Here is a 26,849-nt window from a genome sequence, read left to right on the forward strand (position 1 = left end):
ATCATCGCTGATCTCATAATCCTCAACTTCATCTTCCTACCTTTTTCCCATAACCCTTGATTCACTTCCTGACGAAAAATTTGTCAATTTCAGCCTTGAATGACCCATCCTCTTAAGCCCTCTGTGCTAAGAAATTCTACAGATTCACAAACCCCCACAAGAAATTCCTCTTCATCTCTGTCTTAAATGTGCAACTCCTTATTCTGAGATTGTGACCTTTGGTTCTGGACTCTCCCACAAGGGGAGACAACCTCACTGCTTCTATCCTGTCAAGTCCCTTAGAATCTTGTATGTTTCAATAAAGCCACCTTGCATTCTTCTACATTCCAAGAGAGCAGGCCCAAATTACTCAACCACATAAAACAGCCCGTCCAGACCTGCTATTGACCTAGTAAACCTTCTCAGGCTGTCTCCAAAATCTTCCTTTAGGTAAGGGGCCCAAAACTGCTCACAGTATTCCATCGGAGTAGTGCCTTGTATTGTTTTTAGCAAAACATCCCTGCTTTTGTACTCCATTCCCCTTGAAATAAAGGCCAACATTCCGTTTCAATACAGTGTGGAGCTGGAGGAACACAGCAGGTCCGGCAGCATCAGAGGAGCAGGAAAGACAATGTTTTGGGTTTACACCCTTTGTCAGGACCTTCACCCAGCTCCTCTGATGCTGCCTGACCTGCTGTATTCCTCCAGCTCCACACTGTGTTGACTCTGACTCCAACATCTGCGGTTCTTGCTATCTCGAACATTCCATTTGCCTTCCCCTATTAACCACTGAACTTGGATGATAGCTTTTTGTGCTTTTGTGGACAAGGACGGCCAATTCCCTCTTTTGAATAGCTTTCTGTGTTTTTAGGTTAGATTTAAATAATGCGCAGCTCCTTCATTCTTCCTGCCTAAGTGCACAAATTCACATTTCCCCACATTATATTGCAGCTACCAAGTCTTTTGCTCACTTAGTTAACCTGCCTACTTCCTGCTGTAGCATTCTCACAATATGCCTTCTCACTTATTTTTCTGTCATCTGGCCATAGTACTTTAATTTTCCTCATACAAGTCTTTGACATATGTTGTTAATAATAGTGGCCCGAGCATTGATCCCTGTGGCACACCATGAGTTGCAGATTGCCATCCTGAAATATCCCCCTTATCACAACTTTTTCTGTTCTATATAGTTAGCAAACTTTCTATCCATGTTCATACGCTCATGTCAACAACATGGACTCTTCTGAAGTAGCCTGTGTGATAACTTATCAAACACCTTCTGAAAATCCAAACATATTACATTCACTGTTTCCCCTGTATCCTACTCATTACCTCCAAAATGAATTCTACTGAATTTGCCAGATATGATTTTGCCTTCAAGAAGCCATGCTGGCTAGACTTGATCATATTATGCATTTCTAAATTCAATGCCATTACATTTGTAGAGACAGTTACATTTTCCCAAAAGCAAATGGTAATAGCTGACACAGGCAACAACATGATGAAGGGTCAACTAAATTTGAAAGATTGGCTTGGTTCCTTTCCATGGATGCAGCCTGACTGGCCATGATATCCTGCCATGGTTTGCTTTTCCAAAATGTTTTCAGTACAAATGAGGAGGCAATGGCCTGGTGTTATTGCTGAACTGTCAACCCAGATATTGTCTGGGAAGTGATAATGGGAACTGCAGATGCTGGAGAATCCAAGATAACGGAATGTGAGGCTGGATGAACACAGCAGGCCCAGCAGCATCTCAGGAGCACAAAAGCTGACGTTTCGGGCCTAGACCCTTCATCAGAGAGGGGGATGGGGTGAGGGTTCTGGAATAAATAGGGAGAGAGGGGGAGGCGGACCGAAGATGGAGAGAAAAGAAGATAGGTGGAGAGGAGAGTATAGGTGGGGAGGTAGGGAGGGGATAGGTCAGTCCAGGGAAGACGGACAGGTCAAGGAGGTGGGATGAGGTTAGTAACTGCCTCCTGCAGTGCCACAATGATGCCACCCGAAGGTTGCAGGAACAGCAACTCATATTCTGCTTAGGAACCCTGCAGCCCAATGGTATCAATGTGGACTTCACCAGCTTCAAAATCTCCCCTTCCCCCACCGCATCCCAAAACCAGCCCAGTTCGTCCCCTCCCCCCACTGCACCACACAACCAGCCCAGGTCTTCCCCCCCACCCAGTGCATCCCAAAACCAGTCCAACCTGTCTCTGCCTCCCTAACCTGTTCTTCCTCTCACCCATCCCTTCCTCCCACCCCAAGCCGCACCTCCATCTCCTACCTACTAACCTCATCCCACCTCCTTGACCTGTCCATCTTCCCTGGACTGACCTATCCCCTCCCTACCTCCCCACCTATACTCTCCTCTCCACCTATCTTCTTTTCTCTCCATCTTCGGTCCACCTCCCACTCTCTCCCTATTTATTCCAGAACCCTCACCCATCCCCCTCTCTGATGAAGGGTCTAGGCCCGAAATGTCAGCTTTTGTGCTCCTGAGATGCTGCTGGGCCTGCTGTGTTCATCCAACCTCATATTTCGTTATCTCTTATTGTCTGGGAACCCAGATTCAAACCTCACCACGGCAGATGGTGAAATTTGAACTCAATAAAAAATATCTGTAATGAAGAGTCTAATGATGCCCACAAATCAATTGTCGATTGTCAGAAAAACACATCTAGTTCATTAACGTCCTTTAGGGAAGGAAACTGCCATCCTTACCTGGTCTGGCCTACATGTGATCCAGATCCACAGCAACGTGGTTGACTCTTAACTGCCCTCTGGGCAATGAGGGATGGCAATAAATACTGTTTGGTCTGCCATTCCCTCCTCCCATGCACGGATAAAGAAAAAATTCCAGCATCTGCAGTAATTTGCTCCTAAAGGCAACAACATCTTGATTCAGTTTAAGTTCTATTTAATTTAGTTACAGTTTACAGACTCTTGTGCTCCCTTTTAAATGGAGTGCGTGCAATTGATAACCCGTGGATGTACTCTGGGTCATCCTTATTGGCATTAGAGAAAGAATCAATAGCACTTAGGTGCTGTAATTTGAAAAAAAAAATCATTTGGAATGGAGGCTAGCCGTGAACTGTTCCGGTACTGGAAGGAGGAGCTGACCGCGGAATCTAATAAAAAGGCAGTGACAGCAGTATAGTTCCCACGCCTGTTTATTAGCTCACTAACAAGTGATAACGGGCAACATACCGATGATAGGGCAATGGGGACGGCAGCGGAGGAAGTGAGGCCGGAGCCGGGCAGAGGAAAGCAGGCTCAGTCTAAAGAGTTCAGCTCCAACCCTCATCAAGGCAGAGAGACATGGAGCCGGCAGCTAGAGTTCACGTTGGTCTGTGTTGGCAATGCAGTGGGAATGGGAAACGTCTGGAGATTTCCATATCTGTGTTACAAGAGCGGCGGAGGTAAGCCTCAGGAGCCGGGTACGGCACGGATAAACGTTCAGTATCCTTTAGATACTTTAAAGGAAATGTCGTGGTGTTTCACCTACTCGAGGCTTTTCAGTTGAATTTTATGGGCGGGGCAGAGAAATGGCAAGGTCACGAGTAGAAACTATAGGGGAGATTTGTAAATGAGACTGTTTTCCACTGCTCTATTTGGGGAAGCAGAGTCCAGACATTGGCGGAAAAAAAAGACAGCTGGTATGGAGCAAGTATCCAGTACTAACGGTATAACTGAACCATTACACTGCTGACTCAAGAATTCTGACTTTCGGCCTCCTTTTCATGTTGGTCAGTTCACGTCAGAGGTGGACAAGTCCGGATCAAATGGTGAACCTTAAACCATGTGCTTTGCCATCACTGGTACTTCAAACCGAATGGAAGATATCTTCAGTGTTTTTTCGAAGGTGATTGTGCACTCGCTGTTAATATAAATACTATACACGTGTCCTGAAGAACATTTTAGTCAGAATTTATTTTCTTTCTCAAACACCTGGAATGGTGGGAGCAGAGCAAACCTGGACTGACACAGCAGCAGGAGCTTGATGGAAAGGGGAATGGCGAGAGGGAACTCAAAGTCATAGATGTACAATGTGGAAATAGACCCCTCAGGCTAACTCGTCCATGCCCACCAAATGTCCTAAAGAAATCTAGTCCCATGTTTCCACTGCAGGAACACTGCCCTTCGTGACATCACAAGTTTGAGAGCATGGATTTGGACTGAAGAGGCCATGTTTTCAGAGATGTGGTCGCATCTGAGGTTCAAGCAGATACTCTGAAGAAGGGTCCTGACCTGAAATGTCAGCTTGCCTGCTCCTCTGATGCTGGCTGACCTGTGTTCCTCCAGCTCCTCACTGTTAACTCAGACTCCAGCATTGGCAGTTCTTGCTATCTCTGTTCAAGCGGATAGTTGAGTGCAGGCTATAAGGGACAATAATTCACTGCGAGAGTAGTGGATGATGGAGAAGGTTACCTCTGAGTACAGCAGGATCTTGCTTGGATTGGCCAAAGGGCCTAAGAGTGGGAGATAGAGTTTAATTTAGATAAATGGGAAAGGCAAATCAGGGCAGGACTTACATATTTAATAGTAAGCTGCTGGGGAGTGTGGCTGAACAGAGACCATGGAGTGCAGGTTCATAGTTCATTGACAGTGGAGTTGCAGGTCAATAGAATAGTGAAGAAGGCAATTGATATGCTGGCCTTTATTGGTCAGTGCATTGAGTATAGAGGTTGGGGAGGTCATTTTACAACTATGTACAAACATTTGATAGGCCACTTTGTGGATACTGTGTGCAATTTTGGTCACTCTGCTAGAGGAAGGATGTTTTGAAAGAGCTCAAAGGATTTACAAGGATGCTGCCACAGTTTGAGCTATAGGGAGAAGCTGAATTGGCTGGGGGCTATTTTCCTTGGAGTACTGTAGGCTGAGGGGTAACCTTATAGAAGTTACCTCCATAGACACAAATTTGAAACATAGAACGCATCCATGAAAATTTTGTGTGCAGGCAAATCTGGTAAGTGGAGGTATCATGTGACAGCAGTCACTCAGCATTTTGCCTGGAATGTGTAAAATAATCAGGCTGGAAATGGGCAATGTACAAGTCCAAAATCAAATTGCTAAAAAAATCTTAGCAGGCCTGGCAGCATCTGTTGAGGGGAAAATTAGATTTAATCTTTTGAATCTTTCTGGGTATTATTGAGGAGAATGGAGATGACTTCCAAAAGTAGAACTGATAGTCAAAGAAACCACTTAGAAATTATTTAGTGACCTTCACAATCTCTCTATAGTGAGAAATATTTTCTGAAGTAATGTCACTGCGAAATATATAGGAAACAACACTTTCAGAAAGAAATCTCTCTCGCCAACAGAAATATAATGATCTGATAATCTGAAGGGTTTCCAACCAACAAATCCATTGAGTTTATCAATGAGGACCCTGCAGTCCTATGGTATCAATGTGGATTTCACAAGCTTCAAAATCTCCCCTCCCCTAAAGCATCCTAAAACCAGTCCCGCCTCCCTAACATGTTCTTCGCCTCCCTAACCTGTTCTTCCTCTCACCAATTCCCCCCCACCCACCTGAAGCCGCACCCCCATTTCCCACCTACTAACCTCATCCCACCTTCTTGTCCTGTCCGTCCTCCCCGGACTGACCTATCTCCTCCCCACCTGCACTCCCGCCTCTTTGACTTGTCTGTCTCCTCTCCACCTGTCTTCTCCTCTATCCATTTTCTATCCGCCACCTCCCCCATTTCTGAAGGGTCTAGGTCCGAAACGTCAGCCTTCCTGCTTGTATAATGCTGCTTGGCCTGCTGAGTTCATCCAGCTCTACACCTTGTTATCTTGGATTCTCCAGCATCTGGAGTTCCTATTATCTGAGTTTATCCTTGGTGTTTGAAAGCATAAACCACACCCAAGCCAATAACAGAGTTTTTTGTTTAAAATGTTTGGCATAGATAACACTGTCCTTTACAAGATTTTGTCATTTTAGTTCACAATTATAGTTATTTGCCTTTCACTAGAGCAATTTGAGTCTTTAATCAAATACTGCACAATATTGTTGCTGCGTGAATGTTACCTGTGTAGACTTTGTCTAAAGAATTGTCTTTTAAATCTTTGAGGCCGTGTCAGTTTGAGGTCCTTGTGCTGATCAAACATCACTTTTTTTGAGATTAATGTGGTTAAATTAGAATAATGGGTAGAAAAGTTTTTAAAAATCACTTTGTACAATAAAGTTTTAGTCTGAGTAAACTTTTTAAAAATGAAATGGAGTGGGTATCATCCAGAAAGACATGAGGAACCTCGTTGCAGAGAATTGAATGTCTAAATTGCTTGCCAGATGCTGATATTAGGCAAAAGGCCCAACAGTGTTAGATCAAACTGTTTCTTGGAGATAAATGGTCGGAGATAAGAATCCCAAGAGGACAGACCTGGAGCTCCAAATCATTAGAGACTCCGAATGTAATTTTGAAGATTAAACAAGTATCAGGCCTAACTACAGTATGACAACTTGTGATGTATGGTACCTTTTTACCATAATAATAAAACCAGCCAGAGTGCTACATGGACCTTCACCAGAAAGAATTCTCCATATGTGGAGATATTAGGGTAGATGACTTGATCAAAGAGGTAGGTTTTACAGAATCACTTAAATGGAGTGAATCCTAGGGGGGTTTGGCAGATGAGGCCACAATTGCAGAAGATGAAGTCATTAAAATTGGAAGTGAACAAGTCAAAATTGGAGGGGCGCACATCAAAGGGTAGTGGGGTGGGAGGAGGTAGCCAAGCTGGCGAAAGACATGAGGCACAGTTTTTATGCAGCAACTCCGAGTGGTTGGAAAACCAGAAAGTGAGCGAGCATACGTTCATCTGCTAAAGGCAATATCATGCATGAAATGGGCAGGAAATACCTTTTATGTGCAAAAGTTGCAGTACACTAATATCTTTTGAATACTATTTATGTTTCACATGTCCAACCTGCCAATGAATTATTTGCACTTCTTTGAATCTGAAGGCAGAAATTTGTGTTTCTCAAACTGTGAACTTATTTCAAGTTTTAACAGTTTGTGGGTCATACTAATTTAAACACACACTGGTCATCAGCCTCAAGTGTTTCTGGAGGATACCCACTTTGTCTGATTTTTAAAACCATTTACTCGAACCCTTTTCTGCTGTCACTCCATAGCCTTTCACTCCTACTTCATGCTGCCTTGAACTTCCTCTTCAAATGATCTGTTCATTTGCCCTAGACCCCTTCATCAGAGGGGGATGGGGAGAGGGTTCTGAAATAAATAGGGAGAGGGGGAGGTGGACTGAAGATGGAGAGAAAAGAAGATAGGTGGGGAAGGGATAGGTCAGTCCAAGGAAGACAGAGGTCAAGGAGGTGGGATGAGGGTACCTACTACCTCATCCCACCTCCTTGACCTGTCCGTCTTCCCTGGACTGACCTATCCCCTCCCCACCTATACTCTCCTCTCTACCTATCTTCTTTTCTCTCCATCTTCAGTCCACTCCCCCTCTCCCTATTTATTTCAGAACCCTGTCCCCATCCCCCTCTCTGAAGGGTCTAGGCCCGAAACGTCAGCTTTTGTGCTCCTAAGATGCTGCTCAGCCTGCTGTGTTCGTCCAGCTCCACGCTTTGTTATCTCGGATTCTCCAGCATCCGCAGTTCCCATTATCTCTGCTCATTTGTCCTGTTTCCTCCCAAAAACTGGGAAACCAACATGTTTCAACTGGTCATTCCTCCAACACTGAATACTGCTGCTGTACCTCTGAGCTTCATTTTACAACCTTCAGGACTCCTCCTACCCCCCCCCCCCCCCCCTCTTGGTGGTTCTTTGTAGCTAAGGATCACCTTTTGGTGATTCAGTTGCTTTTTTTCCTGGAAACAACTATTTCTGATCTAGTATCTAGCTGAAACCACGAAATGTTGGATGTGAAACCAAGAATGTCCATATTTTTTGAATGGTGTTTGGGGCCTGCACATCACAGCAGCATATAGTGAAGAATGAGGTTGTATAGCCCATTCTGCCACCTCTTTCAGAGACCAGAAAGGGAAAAAAAAAAGCACTGGAGAAACTCGGCAGGTCTACCAGCACCTGTTTCAAGTCCAGTATTTTAATTATTTCGTGGGGTGTGGGCTCTGTTGGCTGGGCCAGCATTTAATACTCACCCCTTGTGGCCACTAAGATATAACTATTTTTCTTTTTCTTGGGATTTCTCCAGCAGTAATTTGTCAAATTTGCAAGTTTTTGCTTACTTTGAGACCAGTCCATTTAATCTTCCCCATAAACCGCTCCGTTCATAAAATTGGCAAGTTGAGATCTGTGCCCACACCCTTTCAGACAGAATGTTGTGACCTAGATTATACGCTGTAAAATTTTATTCCATGTTTATTCTACATTCTCTTGACAATTATCTGAGCTCTGTCATCATGTCCAATCTTTTGTCACCTTGAATCAGGTTCTCTTTTTACCTTACGATTGAATAATTTGATTTTTACATAGCATTATATAGAATATGGAGCACACAAACAGGACATTCACAACTGTTTTGTGCGGCTGTAGATATTGCTTCAAGTCTGCTCACATTCCATCTTCTGTACTTCAGCATGTGGTGTGAGCATGTACCTCAGAATTTTCTGACACTTCTGATGCATGGTTATCTGGACGATGTTCTGCAAGAACCAAGTGCGGGTCCTCAAACAAATGAGCTGGTGCACAATAAAATACATGGTACACCCTTCCTTTGCATTTTGTTAGCTTCTGCGATTTTTTTTTTTCTTTACAGAATTCTATTTAAAAATAGAAATTCAGCAAAGTAACTCAATCACCAAGACAAATAAGCTGAAATTTCTCTCAATTTTAATTGATCTTGTCTGCTCCCCTGTTACATTACAGGTGTGCCCAGTTTGGTAATTGTAAGGCAGATCAAAGGTTATCTGTCATGCAGTGATGCCCCTATCTCCTGAGCTAAATGAGTTCAAATCCCACTTGCTTCAAATGTGTCATATGTCTGAGTACATTGATTTTAAAAATACCTAGATCAAAAGAGCAATGGAGGTGCCAGAGCACAATGTCATGTAGCTCTGTTTTTAACAATTGGAGGATTATTGGAAAAGTTGATTATGAATCATTTAGAAAGCTTTGACCTCGTCATATACATAAACCAGCACCTCACTTTTTTCACCCTTTCCTGTTGTAAGGCGAACAACCAGAGTTTGCTAGTTTTTCCATGTAATAGACATTTTTATACACAATTGCACAAATCTGTAGGGCAGTTCTTTGACTTTAACAAAAAGACAAATTGCTAGGAAATCTAATTATTCCATTGAAAGTGGGCAGCGTGGCAAGACTAATAAATTTTCCAAAAACTAATTTTCCTGAAGATGGTGGTGACTGAACATAGCGAATCATTGCACGTCATTTAAGTCACCTCGCGTTTCTTTTTTTCATTACAAATGTTTCCTAATTTCAGGAGCTGGCAACAGATAGTGTCATGGACAGTAAAAAATTGACACTAGTGCTGACAAACAACTATTCACCTGAGTTCTCATTGGATGTCCTCAATAGCTGGCAGTTGAAATATATCCTGAATTTTGCCATATGCTACTTTAAATGCACAATTTAATGTAGTATGTTGGAGGGCATTTGTCTGTCCTAAATTATCATATCCACACAGAATGGAACTAAAATCACAACATTGAAGCAAGCTCTACTAACCACAAATCTATAAGGATATTTATTTTCCAAAATGATCAGTATTCTGAACTCCAAGTACTGACATCCTTTTTTTACCTGTGGTACTCAATGCCCCTCTTCAACCACCTGTCTGACACACTCCTGTCTATTTACACAGTTATCGCTTATGACACCAGGTGACAACATTTTTTAATTGGCTTTTCCAAAATTAGGTTTTGCCCATGCTCTTATCTTTCACATTAATCTTCTATATGCCTTATACACTAAAAACATTCAACTTCATTAATAATCCTGTGGAATAATTTTAAGCACTTTCAAATCTCCTGCTTATCTCACAACAACATTGCTGGAAAAGCTCAGCAGGTCTGGCAGCATCCGTGAAGGAAAAATCAAAGTTAATGTCTCGGGTCTGGGGACCCTTCCTCGGAACTGATGGTGGCTGGGAAAACGTCATTTTTATATGCGGAGATGGGGTAGGGAGTAAATGATAGAGCCTAAAGAGAGAAGAGTAGTTGGACAGACAAAGAACTGCAGATGCTGTAAATCGGGAACAAAGACAAAGTTGCTGGATAAACCCAGCAGGTCAGAAGAAGGGACACCAGACCTGAAATGTTAACTGTTTTTTTCTTTCACAGATGCTGCCAGACCTGCTGGGCTTTTCCAGCAACTTTGTCTTTGTTCAGAGTTGCTAATGATCAGTAAATAGTTGTTAATGGGGACTGTTAGTGACTAATAACAAGGGGTGTGTAATGGTAGGCTGTATGGTAACAAGGCCTGGTGTGTAGGGTAGGGGGCTGGGAAATGGGCGAGATTAGGCCTTAAAATTATAGAATTCAATCGTGAATCCAGAGGGTTGCAGGGTCCTCAAGTGGGAAATATGGTGTTGTTCCTCCAGCTTCCGTTGGGCTTCTCTGGAACACTGCAGCAAGCCAGAGACACAGATGTTGGCCAGGGAATGGGGTGGTGCATTGAAGTGGGAGGCAACAGGTAATTCAGTGCCTCTTTTGCAAGCAGAACACAGATGTTCCGTGAAGTGGTCATCCAGTCAATGCTTTGTTTCCCCAGTGTAGAGGAGACAACATTGTGAGCAGTGAACACAGTAGGCTAGATTTTGGGAAGTGCAGGTGAAGTGTTGCTTCGCCTGGAAGGTGTTTGGGCCCTTGGATACTGAGGAGGGAGGAGGTAAATGTGCAGGTGTTGCAGCTTTGCCGGTTACAGGGCATGGTGCCCTAGGGCTGTGGGGAGGTGCTGGGGGTGAAGGCAGTGTGGACCAGGGTGTCCCGGAGGAAATGGTCCCTATGGAATTCGGACGAGGGAGGGGAAGGGGAATATGTGTCTGGTGGTAGCATCACATGCTTTGAGAATAGCATCTAGTTTTCGTTTCATGCTAACCAGTCTAGAAATACTGATTCTTGTAAATAAGTGGTGCACTGTCTCATCTCCATTTCCTTGCTGTTTTGTGGCATTCAGAACTGCACACAATATTGCAGTTGGAATCTCAAAGTTTTAACTGAATTCTTCCAAATGCTAATATTCCAGTTTACCACTTTTTTTTTGTACCCTGCCCCAAGATGAACCGTCACAATTCTGATATTGAATTCCATTTTCCTTATTCCACCACATTGTCAGCATATACCATTGAATTTCTTTGTTTTCTTGAATTATTTCTTTTGCATCTGTATTTATTATCCTCTTCAAATTTAAATGCCTCCTTCTGTAACCATCTAACCAAAATTTATACATGTAGTAAACCGAAATTACACTTGAAGGGTTGTATCCATTTCTGGGCACTTGAGAGAATGCAGAGGAAACATATGAGAAAGAAGGATTACAGGTATGTAATTAAATACAAACACTGGAGAAATTGGGATTGTTTTCCTTTAAAACCTAGATGATCAAGGTGGGATTAAAATCATGGTATATTAATAAGGAAATCACTAGAGGTAGGTTGGCAGCTTTAGGGGTGGCGTGGTGGCTCAGTGGTTAGCCCTGCTGGCTACCGGATCCAGGGACCCGGGCTCACTTCCAACCTCGGGTGACTGTCTGTGTGGGGTTTGCACGTTCTCCCCGTACCTCTGAGGGTTTCCTCCAGGTGCTCCGGCTTCCTCCCACAGTCACAAAAATGTGCAAACTGGGTGGATTGACCATGCCAAATTGCCTGTAATGTTTTGGATGTGCAGATTATGTCAGTTATAGGGGCATGGGTGTGGGTGGGAAGCTTTGTGGGTCAGTGTGGATGTTGGGCCAAAGGGCCTGTTCCCACATTATTGGGATTCTATGATAAAATAAAAATTGCTGAATTAGGCATAGGAGTTCCTGGGCTTTACAAATGGGAGTATAGAATATGGAAGCAAAAAGTTTCTGATGAACCTTTGCAAAACACTGAATTGGCCTCAACTGAAGTATTGCATTAAATTCTGGACATTGCATTTGAGGACACATGTGAGGGTTTTCAGGATGGTGTATAAAATATTTGTGCAAGATTTAATAGACTAATGTCTTCGGTTTTGAGGATGAACTGGGAAAATCCAGGGTTCTTCTCCTTGAGAAGAGAAGTGCTTTAGATCCAAAGGAATCTAGACTGATGAGATGAAAGGGAACGGTTCCCCTTGGCAGAAAGATTTGGCATCAAAATATTTCTTTCTAGGCAAGTGATGAAAGAGCCAAAGGAAACATGATTGTTAATGCAATGAGTGGTTAGGATCTGGAATTTACTGCCTCTAAGGGTGGTTCAAGGAGATTCCATGGTGGGTTTAAAATAGGAATTGGAAACCATCGGACTTAATGGAGGAAAATTGCAGGGTTACAGGAAAGCGCTGAAGATTGGGAAAAGTTGAATAATCTTGCAGGGCTGATGCAGATTTGACAGGCTGAATGACCACCTGTCTGTAACCATTCTGTAATCATCCTAGAGGAAGTAATGAGATCAGTCAGTTGCTCTCGCAACCAAAGGATTACATCGTAAACTCCTTTTTTTGTTTTTCATTTTGTGGCTATAATGAGAAGAGCTGAATGACAAGATCAGGCATGGTTTTACTAACTAACAGCAAGCCTGAAGTGTCAAATGGCCTAAGCTTTTTAATGCACCTTTTGTGATTATAGGTTTAAAGTTAGTGCCAAAATTCAGTGCTAACATTGGCATTATTTATGCAGTGGAGTCACTGTTCCGTGTTGTTACTCCTCTGATATTCACAGCAACATCTGAAGGCTGCATCTATAGAACCATAGAAATCATTCAGCACAAGGGGCCATTCAGCCCATCTTGCCCATTGCTAACCCAAGGTCACCTAGGTGCTTTTTCTAATCCCATCTTCCTCAACTGTCCATAGCCTGGCAGATTACACCACTTAAGGTGCATTTTAGAGTCTGAGTCTCTGCCTCCACCAATTCCAGGCAGAAAATTCCAGACACCATTCACCCTCTGCATTTTAAAGCAAAGAAAAATTTCCACATGCCCCCTCTATTCTGCTATTTAACTTGGATCTGTGACCCCTGGTTTTTGAACCATCTGCTAAAGGAAACAGGTTCTTCCTGTCTCCCCTATGTCTCTACCCCTCTCAATTTTGTATATCTCAATCATCTCACTCAGCAGAGTTGAACGCCATTGAAATAACTCGGCTAAGGCTGGTATCCTGTCACCAAGTCATCCTGTATTTACACATGCATAGTACAGGATACTGGCCCACCTAGCACAGATCTGGCTCCTAATGTGAGCAGAACCTCTGACAATCCTGTTTATATCAGTCAGCCAGAACTCTGGCCAAGGTTGACAGCCCCAAACTGGGAGATCATATTCAAAGAGATCCACCTGGCTGACCTCATTTCCAATCACTACATCAATTTGCCACTTTTTTGCCCATTCTACCAACCCACTTTACAGCTTAAAGCTATCCTGCACACTAACCACAACATGGCCTTTTCTCTTGTTGCCTGCAAATTTCCAAATGATGCCCCCCCCCCCCCCCCCCATTCAAGTATAAATCATTAATGTATAAAACTAACTGCAGGGGTCCCAACACCGAGCCCTGTAAAACATCACTTGAAACAGCTTTCCTTTAAAAGGGCTGCCCTCAACCAGTAACCTTTGTTTTCTGATACTAAGCCAAATCTGGATCCGATTTCACATACTACCCTGGGTCCCATAGACTTTTATGGCTTTTTGTTTTGTCCAGTCTGCCATGTGGGACCTTCTCAAATGCCTAGACATATGAGATAAATGCAGGCAAGTGGGACTAGTTTAGTTTGGGAAACTTGGTTGGCACGGACAAGTTGGACTACAGGGTCTGCTTCAGTGCTGTATGACTCTAAATGCCTTTCTAAAATCACTGCACTACCCTCATCGACCCTCCTTGTCACTTCCTCAAAAAAAACCTATCAAATCTGTAAGGCATGACTTTCCCTTAACAAAGCCATGCAATTATCCCTGACTAGTCCATGTCTATCTAAGTGACAGTTGATCTAATCTCTCAGAATTGATTTGAACAATTTGCCAGTCACAGAATAGCCTATAATTATTTGGCATTTCCTTTGTACTCTTTTTAAACAATGGAACCACACTGACATTCCTCCAGCACCTCACCTGTGTCTAGTGAAGATTCCCATGAAAATCCAGAAGAGAATTGGTGTAGATTTGAAACTTCACCAGAGGATTCGCTGTTGAGAATTTCCATTTTTATGCTGTAATAGCTCAGTTGTGTTATGTTTTGTTAATGAAATGTAACTGGATTGATACTGTCAAATTCTAACGAGTTTTGCAGAACCTGGAGTCTGGTCCCAAAAAAATTAATTTAATTTTGTGGAATGACAGAATTTCCATTCTGATAATTACACATCCTTAAATTTTTTTTAACTTGTGACATACCCACTTGAAACTAAAATATTAATCATTTTAATTTTGTTCTATGTTTATCCATTTTTAATTAGAACATAGAACATAGAACATTACAGCACAGTACAGGCCCTTCGGCCTTCGATGTTGTGCCGACCTGTCATACCGATCTCAAGCCCATCTAACCTACACTATTCCATGTACGTCCATATGCTTATCCAATGACGACTTAAATGTACCTAAAGTTGGCGAATCTACGACTGTTGCAGGCAAAGCGTTCCATTCCCTTACTACTCTGAGTAAAGAAACTACCTCTGACATCTGTCCTATATCTTTCACCCCTCAATTTAAAGCTATGCCCCCTCGTGCTCGCCGTCACCATCCTAGGAAAAAGGTTCTCCCTATCCAAACCTCTGATTATTTTATATGTTTCAATTAAGTCACCTCTCAACCTTCTTCTCTCAAATGAAAACAGCCTCAAGTCCCTCAGCCTTTCCTCGTAAGACCTTCCCTCCATACCAGGCAACATCCTGGTAAATCTCCTCTGCACCCTTTCCAAAGCTTCCACATCCTTCTTATTATGCAGTGACCAGAACTGTACGCAATGCTCCAAGTGCGGCCGCACCAGAGTTTTGTACAGCTGCAGCATAACCTCTTGGTTCCGGAACTCAATCCCTCTATTAATAGAAGCTAAAACACTGTATGCCTTAACAGCCCTGTCAACCTGGGTGGCAACTTTCAAGGATCTGTGTACATGGACACCGAGATCTCTCTGCTCATCTACACTACTAAGAATCTTACCATTAGCCCAGTACTTTGCCTTCCGGTTACTCCTACCAAAGTGCATCACCTCACACTTGTCTGCATTAAACTCCAAATTAGAAGTACTGTTTCTCCTGTCGCAGTTAAGTGTGTTACACTGAAGAGAGGTTTTGTTTTCACTGGTGTGAATTGTTTTTTGTTCTGGGTAAGGCAGATTGGCCGTGTTGGTGGTCTCACTGGGATTCTATACATTTTGTGGCAGCTTGTGGAACAGAATTGTCGGAGAATTGTGCACAGTTAAGTCATCAGTTAAGATCTTGATGCTGAAAGAATGGCACTCATTTAAGATTGAATTGGAAAATATCCTCCCCCACTGGATCATAAATCTGTGGAATTGACTTCCCCAGACAGCAGCTGAGGCTGGGTCATTCAATAGCTTTAAGGCAGAAGTGAATAACTATTTGACTAAAAAGTGAGGCAACAGCAAAGGGAATACACAGGACAGTGGTGGCCAAATTCAGATCATACTGAATGGTGGAGCAGGCTTGAGGGGCCGAACAGCCTATGCTCCCTTCTTCTAACTCGTACATTTGTAAATGGCACAGTGCCTGTGTACCACCTACCTGCTGACCTCGGGCGCATTGTTCAAACGGGCAGCTTCAAGCAGCTGGTGACCATCTGAGTCCGATGATTACTTCTTTTATTGTGTATTTTACTACTTAGTTTCTCGTCTATCTGAATAATTTGGTGATTGAATTACTTATTCTACTTGATAGCATCACTGAATGCCTGGAGGTCACCTTGATTTAGCATCAGATTCAAACTAACATTGCAAAAGAAATTCTATGCCACAAAGAATGCTAAATGTTTTGTGGCTGACTTGCTTTGAGGTTTGTAGTCATGCTGTTTACCAGCTGACCACAGAAACTAATGAGCTGAAATGCACTTCCTGCAAGGATAATGAAGCTGAGTTAGTTGTAACTTTATGCTTTGAAAGCCATATCAATTTTTTTGTACAACGGGCAACATAACCTCTTCAGTGCTGTGCTGTAACATTCTCTTCCAAAGATTTGCCTATTGTCATAACCAGAGACCAAAATTGAGATCATTCACAGATATCCTGACATCCAAAAACTGTTTTGTATGAGCTACTATGCAATTTCAGTACTAGACTAAGTTTTAACAATATGACCCAAATTGAATAGGCTGAGGGTTTTTCAGATGTAACTTAATTCTCAACAAGATGAGAGATCATTCTGCAGCATCAGAATAGAAAGGATATAAAACATGTTCTTTTGTATTTATAAATTGACTTTGATGTGTTTCACTCTGACAGTTTGTGGTGTTGCCCGGAGACTGGAATTAGTGAGTCATGCATACACAATACTGACAGGCAAATAGAACTGTCACTTATAGTCAGTCATTCAACATGGAAACAGATCATAGATCATAGAATCCCGACAATGTGGAAACAGGCCCTTCAGCCCAACAATCCACACCGAATCGCCGAGCATCCCACCCAGACCCATCCCACATAACCCACCTAACTTACCCCTCCCTGAAGACTACAGGAAATTTTAGCATGGCCAATCTATCTAGCCTGCACATCTTTGGACAATGGGATGAAACTGGAGCACCCGGAGTAAACCCAAGCAGACACTGGGAGAATGTGCAAACTCCACACAGTTGCCTGAGGGTAGAATCAAACCTGGGTCCCTGGGGCTGTGAGACAGCAGCGCTAACCACTGAGCCACTGTGCTGCCCTTAATCCTCTGTCTCAAAGCACAAGTTCCCTCCTTTATCTTTCAGTGGTCCTACTTTCTCCCTAGTATTCATGCTTTTTATATATATCAAGCCTTGGAATTTTCCTTAACCTTACTTGCCAAGATCATTTCATGGCCCCTTCTTGCTCTCCTAATTCCCTGCTTGAGTTCTTTCCTGCTTTCTTTATATTCCTCTTGGGCCCGGTGTGATTTTTAGCTTCCAAAACCTTACTTATGCTTTTTACCCTTTTGACTAAACTCTCAACCTTGCTTGTAATTCAAGGGACCCTTACCGTCTTTATCCTTCCTCCTCACCGGAACATACCGGTTCTGAACTCTGATCAGTAGGTCTTTAAACAATTCCCACACATCATATGTGGACTTGCCTGACAACAGCTCCTCCCAATTAACACTCACTAGCTCCTGCCTAATACTGACATAATTTGCCCCTCTCCAATTTAGTACCTTCCCGCAAGGTCCTGATTTATCCTTAGTCATAGCTAGCTTAAAACGTAACGAGCTGTGATCACTGTTTCCAAAATACTCTCACACTGAAAGGTCAGTCACCTGGCCAGGCTCATTAGCCAATATAATGTATAGTATGGCCTCTCCTGTAGTTTGAGTATCCACCTATGTTTCAAGCAACTGTCCTGGATGTGCTTGACAATTTCTTCTCTGTCTAAGTCTCTTGCTGTAAAGGATGTCCAGTCAATATTGGGCAAGTTAAAGTTACCCACTTTGACAGCCCTGTTATTGCATCTTTCAAATATCTGCCCACATATTTGTTCCTCAATGTCTCAGTAGTTGGGAGCATTCACAATCCTGTCCGTGATTGAACCCATCTTATTTTTGAGCTCTAACCATACGAGCCTTCAGGTATGTCGTCTGAGTGCAGCTGTGACATTCTCCATGATTAGTAATGCAACTCCTCCGCCTGATTTTAACTTCCTCTCTTCTGTATAAAACAGCAAAACCCTGGAACATTGAGCAACTAGTCCTGTCCCCCCTATCCACCAAGTCTCTGTAATGGCCACAACATCATAGTCCCACGTACTGTTTCAGGCTGTAAGCTCACCTGCCTTATCAAAAACACTCGTGTTGCAATAAACACACTTCAGCCCATTAGTTCCATCGTGTTCATTTGCCTGTCCCTTCTTTCTGACTTATTGGTCCTAAAGTCAACCTCCCCTCCATCCCTCCACTTGGTAAACCTGCTGCTCTGGTTTCCAGCCCAAGGAGCATCTGCTCCTTCACAAATGCTGCCAGACCTGCTGAGCTTTTCCAGCAACGTTTTTTTTTTGCTGCTGCCCTGGTCTCCAGCTGCCTGCCACTCTAGTTTTAAACACTCCCAAGTGACACTAGTGAACCTTCCTGCGAGGATATTGGTTCCCATCCTGTTTCAGTGTGACTCATCCCTCTTGTGTAAGTCACCGATTCACCAGAAAAGGTCCCAATGATCCAAGAACCTGAAACCCTGCCCACCACACCAACCACTTAGCCGCACATTCACCCGTCCTATTCCATGCCTCACTAGCACATGGCACTGGTAGTAACCCAGAGATTCCTAGCCTCGGTCCTGCTTTTCAGCCTCTTTCCTAACTCCCTGTACTCACTCCACAGGACCTCATTGCTCTTTCTACCACTGGCATTGGTATCAATGTGCACAATGACCTCTGGCTGCTAGCATCTACCCCAATGTCCTTGACCTTGGCACCAGGGAGGCAACACAAACCTGGCATCTCAAACTCCTGTCTGTGTCCCTAACACACAGGTCTCTTACCACTATGGCTTACTCGATCTTGCCGAACCCTGCTCTACAGCAGAGTCAGTTGTAGTCTGGCTGCTGCTGTTTATATTCCCATGCGAGGCAATTTCTCACCCCCTCAAACATCTGCAGCCAAAACAGAGTGTACCTGTTTGAGAGGGGAATAGCCACAGGATTCTCCTGTACTACCTGCCTGCCTCGCCTGGGGGTCACCCATCTACTTGAACCTGTGGAGTGACCCTCTTCCTGTAACTAATGTCTATCGCACACTCTACATGTGCACTTCCCAGTGTGCAACTGCTGCTCCAACAGTCTGAGGAGCTGCAGCCAGTCTGACTTCTTGCAGACATACTTGTCAGGGTCACTAGACTGCTCCCTGATCTCTTATGTCTGGCAAGAGGAGCACACCATTGCCATCTCTGCCCCTTTACACCAAGAAAAATAACAGAATCTTATCTTGCTTTTACCTTGAAAATATGATGTAGAGCTGGATGAACACAGCAGGCCAAGCAGCATCTTAGGAACAGGAAAGCTGACGTTTCAGTCCTAGACCCTCCATCAGAAATGGGAGAGGGGAAGAGGGTTCTAAAATAAGTAGGGAGAGGGGGAGGCAAAGATGGATAGAAGAGAAGATAGGTGGAGAGGAGACAGACAAGTTAAAGAGGCGAGGATGAAGCCAGTAAAGGTGAGTGTAGGTGGGGAGGCGATAGGTCAGTCCAGGGAGGGCGGACAAGTCAATGTAGAAAATGGGGGTGCGGCTTTGGGTGGGAGGAAGAACAGATTAGGGAGGCGGGGAGGAGCTGGGCTGGTTTTGGGATGCAGTGGGGGAAGGGGAGATTTTGAAGCTTGTGAAGTCCACATTGATACCATTGGGCTGCAGGGTTCCCAAGTGGAATATGAGTTGCTGTTCCTGCAACCTTCGGGTGGCATCATTGTGGCACTGCAGGAGGCCCAGGATGGACATATCGTTGAAGGAATGGGAGGGGAAGTGAAATGGTTCGCGACTGGGAGGTGCAGTTGTTTATTGCAAACTGAGCGGAGGTGTTCTGCAAAGCGGTCCCCAAGCCTCCGCTTGGTTTCCCCAATGTAGAGGAGGCCACAACGGATACAGCGGATGCAGTGTACCGCATGAGCAGGTGAGGGGAGTGTGGAGCGGACAAGGGAGTCACAGAGGTCCCTCCGGAAAGCAGATCAGGGTGGAGAGGGAAAAATGTCTTGGGTGGTGGGGTTGGATTGCAGATGGCAGAAGTGTCGGAGGATGATGCGTTGTATCCGGAGGTTGGTGGGGTGGTACGTAAGCATTTGGTCCCTCTGGAAAGCTGACAAGGGTGGGGAGGCTCCAGCCCCAACACACCCAGCACTTCTCCCTGCAACAGCAGGAAGTGCTACACCTGCCCCCACACTACCTCCCTCACCCTCATTCCAGGCCCTAGCAAGACTTTCCACATCAAGCAGATGTTCACCTGCACATATGCTAATCTGATATACTGCATCCACTTCCTGTTGTGGCCTCCTCTACATCGGGAAAACCAAGCAGAGAATTGGGCACCGCTTTGCAGAACACCTACACTTGGCTCGCAGTAAACAACTGCACCTCCCAGTCATGAACCATTTCAACTCCCCCTCCCATTCCTAAGACGACATGTCCAACCTGTACCTCCTGCAGTGCCACAATGATGCCACTCGAACGTTGCAGGAACAGCACCTCATATTCCAATTGGGAACCCTGCAGCCCAATGGTATCAATGTGGATTTCACAAGCTTCAAAATCTCTTCCCCCTCCCCCCACCACTGCATCCCAAAACCAGCCCAGCTCAAGCCACACCCCCATTTCCTACGTACTAACTTCATCCCAGCCCCTTGACCTGTCCGTTGTTCCTGGACTGACCTATCTCCTTGCTACCTCCCCACCTACACTCCCCTTTACTGGCTCCATCCCCGCCCCTTTAACTTGTCTGTCTCCTCTCCACCTATCTTCTCAACTATCCATCTTCGATCCGCCTCCCACTCTGTGTTCATCCAGCTCCACACTTTGTTCTCCTAAGATGCTGCTTGGCCTGCTGTGTTCATCCAGCTCTCCACCTTGTTATCTTGGATTCTCCAGCATCTGCAGTTCCTCTTATCTCTTGCTTTTACCTTGCTAATCTTACTCAGTCAAGTCCAGTATTCACCCTGCACTTATTTTCATGACTTATTTCCAATTAACTGGTTGTTTAAATAATAATGCAATCTCAACCAACTTTCTAACAGCCTGTCACAATCTCTAACAGAACAGAACTGCAGATGCTGGAGAATCCAAGATAACAAAGTGTAGAGCTGGATGAACACAGCAGGCCAAGCAGCATCAGTGGAGCAGGAAAGCTGATGTTTTGGCTCAAGACTCTTCAGGAAACATTTCAACTTTCCTCCTTTCCAAGTGCTCCACAGCAAAATCTTTTGGCTACTCTTCTATTTACCACTGCAGGGTGGCTAGGGGGTTTCCTTGATCCAGTGTTCAGTCATGGTGTCTGAGCTCACTTCTCCCAGAATGCATCAGGGAAGTCTCTCTGCTGCCCTCTATTGGATTTTGTATCCAATTTGCAAGCTCACCCTGAATCCGGTGTAATCTAATTTTATTCATTAGACTCCAATAGAACGTAGAACAGTACAGCACAGTACAGGCCCTTTGGTACACAGTGTACTGAACTTTTCCCCTAAATCCAAGGTCTATCTAACCTCCACGACTACCTTTACACTATCATCCATATGCCCATCTAATTGCTGCTTAAATGCCCCTAATGAGGCCAGCTCCACTACCCTCTCCGGCAATGCTTTCCACCACCCCACCCCACCCCCCCCCCCCCCTCCCAACCCCCCACCACACTCTAAGTAAAGAACCTACCTCTGACGTATCCCTGATATCTACCTCCACTCACTTTTAAAACAATGCTGCCTCATAATAACTATCTCCACCCTAGGAAAAAGTCTCTGGCTGTCCACTCTATCTATACCTCTGATCATTTTGTACACCTCTATCAAGTCACCTCTCATCCTTCGTTGTTCTAAAGAGAAAAGCCCTAGCGCGCTCAACCTTTCCTCATAAGACCTTCCCTGCAGTCTAGGCAACATCCTGGTAAAACCCCTCTGCACCTTTTCCAACGCTTCCACGTCTTTTCCGTAATGAGGTGACCAAAACTGGACACAATACTCCAGATTTGGCCAAACCAGGGTTTTGTATAGCTGGAGCATAACTTCATGGCTCTTGAATTCAATCCCTCTATTAATGAAAGCTAACACAACATACACCTTCTTAACAACTCTATCCACCTATGAAACCGTGTCAAAGGCTTTAGTGAAATGCTAGTAAACAATGTCTACTGTTCTGCCCTCATTGAGCTTTTTGTCTAATTCATTTAAAAAAAATCTCAATCAAGTTTGAGACACCGGTTTTCCTTGCAGAAAACCATGTTGACTATCCCTGGTCAATGCTTGCCTCTACAAAAGCATGGAAATCCTATCTTTCACCATCACTTGCAACAAGTCACCCACTACTGATGTCAGACCTACAGGTCTGACGTTTCCAGGCTTTTCTTTATAGCCTTTCTTAAACAATGGCACAACATTAGCCACAGTCAACTCCTTTGGTACTTTATCCATGTTTGTAGACGAAACAAATGTTTTTGCTAGGGGCCCCACAATTCCATCCCTAATTTTCCACAACATCCTGGCATTTATTTGATCAGGTCCTGGAGATTTATCTACCTTTTTTTTGTGTTTTAAGACTTCTAGCACTTCTGCATGTGAGCTGCTTTCAAAGTGTCAATATTTATTTCCTAGAGTCCTCTAGCTTCCACTTCTTAACAATTTAAAAACTGATGCAAAATATTCATTTAATATCTGTCCCATCTCCTGACGTTCAATACAAAGTCAACCTTATTGGTCTTTAGGGGGTCCTACTCTCTCAGTTGCTTCCTGCTTTTAGTATATTTGTAGAATATTTTTGGATTATCTTTAACCTTGTCTGCCATCCAGGGTATCCCTTTCCCCCTTTGCGTTCCTGGTTTCATTATGAATGCCCCTACACTGTTTATACTCTTGAAGAGATTCAGTTGATCACCATTGTCGATATCTAAAATGTCTTTTTTTTATTCTTGACCAGAATTTCAATGTCTTTATTCATCCATTGCTCCCTAACCTTACCAGCCGTGTCTTTCATTCCAACAGCAACATAATGCCTCTGCGTTCTCACTATCACACTCTTGAAAGACTCCCAATTGTCAATTGTTCCCTTACTCCAATCAAATTTTGAAAGTTCTTGTTTCATACCCTCAACTTGCCCTAGTCCAAATTAAAAACTTCAACTTTTATGAAGAGTTGTCCTTTTCTTTCATTATTTTAGAACCTAATAGAATTATGATCACTAGAGCCAAAGTGTGCCCCCACTAACAGTTCGGTCACTCGTGCTGCCTTAATTTCCGAGAAAGGCAAGTTTTGCTGCCTCTCTAGTAGGAACATTTACACTGAAATTTTTGAGAATACATTTAATAAATTCTTCACCACCCAAATCTTTAACACCGCAGTCAATGTTTGGAAAATTAAAATCCCCCTAACCCCCTACTACTGCAACCTTGTTATTCTTAAATATGTCGATCTCCAATCTACTTCTCAATTTCCCTCTGACTATTGGGGAGCCTCTGGTATAATCCCGTCAAGGTGATCATCTCTTCTTTCTAATTTCAATGTACACATTTTTCACTAAATGATCCCTCAAAAATAACTTCTCTAATTGCAGTAGTAATGTTTTCCTTAACCAAAGTGCCATTCCCTCTCCTGTCTTACCTCTCTTTCTATCCTTCCCAGAACATCTCAAACCCACTTCATTAGTTTCCACAGGAACAAACTTTTTGATAGCCTAGAACATAAAATGTAGATTCAGCTGATGAAGAGCTTTTGCTTTTGTGCAAAAGTTACACAACCAGCGGAAGTCATGTCTTTTTAAAGTGTTAATGTGAGATTCCCACTGAATAAACATGGCTGTATCTCAGTGAGGTTTGAGAGATGTTTGTACTTAGGTAATGAAGATGTCATTAAAATCTGCCACCCGTTGCAGCTGACAACCACATCAGAGTTGCCCAAGGATCACATTGCCGGTGGCTGTGACAATGACATCAGTAATAAAGTTTTACAACCCTAATTCTTTCCAGACTGGAGCTAAAAATATTTGTAAAGTCTGGGTTTTTTTACTACTTGTTGCAATCGGGATACTATTGACATATCCTATGCAAAGAAAGCTCACTATTTTTCCAGGATATTAGGAACTGCAGATGCTGGAGAATCTGACCTAACAAGGTGTAGAGCTGGATGAACACAGCAGAACAAGCAGCAGCAGAAGAGCAGGAAAGCTGATGTTTTGGGCCTAGACACTTCTTGAAGTGTTCAAGTTCTGAAGCATGATATGAACATAGAGCTTTCTGACTCCAGGGCAAACATGCTACCAATGAACAGGAGATGATACTTAAGTTATCATGAGGTGAAAACCTTCATCACCAGCTGTAAAGCAAACAGATGAGAAACAGAGCTAGGAGGAAAGGAAGAAGCTGCCTTTTATTGGGATGGCACAAAACGGAATGGAGCAGGATATCTGTGTCTCTTCAGCCTCATGGAAGTGACTGTTATTTGTGACGTAGCTGTAACAAAATCAATATCATTGTGTAGCTGAGAACGTAAAAGATGGTTGATAACCTTTCTTCCACCACCTTTAACTTGCTCCTCACCCACATCCTACTGTCTGGTGTGATGATCAAGCTGCCAATGGTATGGACCTCTTCCTTCCCACCTTGCCCTTTTTGCATTTTTAGATTTTAGATACCTACAAACTGACACGTGCCCAGCCACAGCACTTGTGTAGAAGTTCGATCACTTGATTTGGGTTCCCTGCAAGGAAATTACAGGGAGGCGTAAACTTGTCCACTACAGTTAAACTATGAAGTTTAAACAACAAAATATGGACTGTGGTAGTGTAAGGGATAATGGAGAACAAATTGTCTAAGATTATGCTCAGGATTTCCTTCAGGATATGTCCAGTCCAACCCCTGGGGAATGGAGGCACTGCTAGACCTGTTTCTTGGGAATGACATTGGCCAAGTAATGGGGGGAACATTCAGGACAGTGATCATTCTATCATAAGAACAACAAACAAAAAAAATTACAGCACAGGAACAGGCCCTTCAGCGCTCCAAGCCTGCGCTGATCCAGATCCTCTGTCTAAACTTGTCACCTATTTTCCAAGGATCTGTATCCCTGTGCTCCCTGCCCATTCATCTGTCTAGATATATCTTAAATGATGCTATTGTGCCCGCCTCTACCACCTCCACTGGCAACATATTCCAGGCACCCCCACCCTCTGCATAAAGAATTTTCCACGCATATCTCCCTTAAACTTTTACCCTCTCATCTTGAAATCGTGACCCCTCGTAATTGAGTCCTCCACTTTTGGAGTGGGGGGGTGCGGGGATAAAGCATCTTGCTATCCACCCTGTCTATACCTCCTATGATTTTGTAGACCTCAATTAGGTCCTCCCTCAACCTCTGTCTTTCTAATGTGAATAATCCTAATCTACTCAACCTCTCTTCATAGCTGGCGCCCTCCAACCAGGCAACATCCTGGTGAATCTCCTCTGCACCCTCTCCAAAGCATCCACATCCTTTTGGTAATGTGGCGACCAGAACTGTACACAGTATTCCAAATGTGGTCGAATGAAAGTCCTACAACTGTAACATGACCTGCCAACTCTTGTACCATCGTCCAATGAAGGAAAGCATGCCGTATGCCACCTTAACCACTCTATTGACCTGTGTTGCTACCTTCAGGGAACAATGGACCTGAACACCCAGATCTCCCTGTACATCAATTTTCCCCAGAACTTTTCCATTTACTGTATAGTTTGCTCTTGAATTAGATCTTCCAAAATGCATCACCTCGCATTTGCCTGGATTAAACTCTATCTGCCACTTATCCGTCCAACTCTTCAATCTATCTATATTCTGCTGTAATCTCTGACAGTCCCCTTCACTATCTGCTACTCCACCAATCTTAGTGTCATCTGCAACCTTGCTAATCAGACCACCTATACCTTCCTGCAAATCATTTACGTATATCACAAACAACAGTGGTCCCAGCACAGATACCTGTGGAACACCACTGGTCACAGGTCTCCATTTTGAGAAACTCCCTTCCACTACAACTCTGTCTCCTGTTGCCCAGCCAGTTCTCTATCCAACTAGCTAGTACACCCTGGGCCCCATGTGACTTCACTTTCTCCATCAGCCCACCATGGGGAACGTTATCAAACACCTTACGGAAGTCCATGTATATGACATCCACAGCCCTTCCCTCATCAATTAATTTTGTCAATTCCTCAAAGAATTCTATCAAGTTGGTAAGACATGGCCTTCCCTGCACAAAACCACGCTATCACTAATAAGCCCATTTTCTTCCAAATGTAAATAGATCCTATCCCTCAGTATGTTCTCCAGCAGCTTCCCTACCACTGAAGTCAGGCTCACTGGTCTATAATTACCTGGATTATCCTTCCTAAACAAGGGGACAGCATTAGCAAGTCTCCAGTCCTCCGGAACCTCACCCGTGCTCAAGGATGCTACAAAGATATCTGTTAAGGCCCCAGCTATTTCCTCTCTCTCGCTTCCCTCAGTAACCTGGGATAGATCCCATCAGGACATGGGGACTTGTCCACCCTAATGCCTTTTAGGATACCCAACACTCCCCACCCCCGCACCCTCCTTTTGCCGACTTGACCTAGGGTAATCAAACATCTATTGCTAACCTCAACATCCGTCATGCCTCTCTCCTCAGTGAATACTGACGCAAAGCACTCATTAAGAATCTCACTCATTTCCTCTGACTCCTCGCATAACTTCCCTCCTTTGTCCTTGAGTGGGCCAACTCTTTCTCCAGTTACCCTCTTGCTCCTAATGTATGAATAAAAGGCTTTGGGATTTTCCCTAACCTTGTTTGCTGAAGATATTTCATGATCCCTTTTAGCCCACCTAATTTCTTGTTTCGGATTGGCCCTACTTTCCCGATTATTCTTCCAAAGCTTCAT

At 43.8% G+C, this 26,849-nt stretch overlaps 1 protein-coding gene across 2 annotated transcripts in view; it reads left to right on the plus strand.

Moving 5' to 3' along the window:
- Window positions 1–3,067: 3,067 nt before the first annotated feature.
- LOC125463993 (sodium- and chloride-dependent GABA transporter ine-like) overlaps window positions 3,068–26,849 on the plus strand; it is a 102,200-nt gene continuing 78,418 nt past the window's right edge. The window contains exon 1 of one of the 2 annotated variants that reach the window (XM_059654980.1): window positions 3,068–3,392. In XM_059654980.1, coding sequence (XP_059510963.1) covers window positions 3,194–3,392 — 199 coding nt within the window. In that variant the 5' untranslated portion in view covers window positions 3,068–3,193. The other variant, XM_059654981.1, reaches the window with a different exon arrangement.

This window comes from Stegostoma tigrinum, chromosome 26 (assembly GCF_030684315.1).
Source record: "Stegostoma tigrinum isolate sSteTig4 chromosome 26, sSteTig4.hap1, whole genome shotgun sequence".
In the NCBI taxonomy this organism is placed as follows: domain Eukaryota; kingdom Metazoa; phylum Chordata; class Chondrichthyes; order Orectolobiformes; family Stegostomatidae; genus Stegostoma; species Stegostoma tigrinum.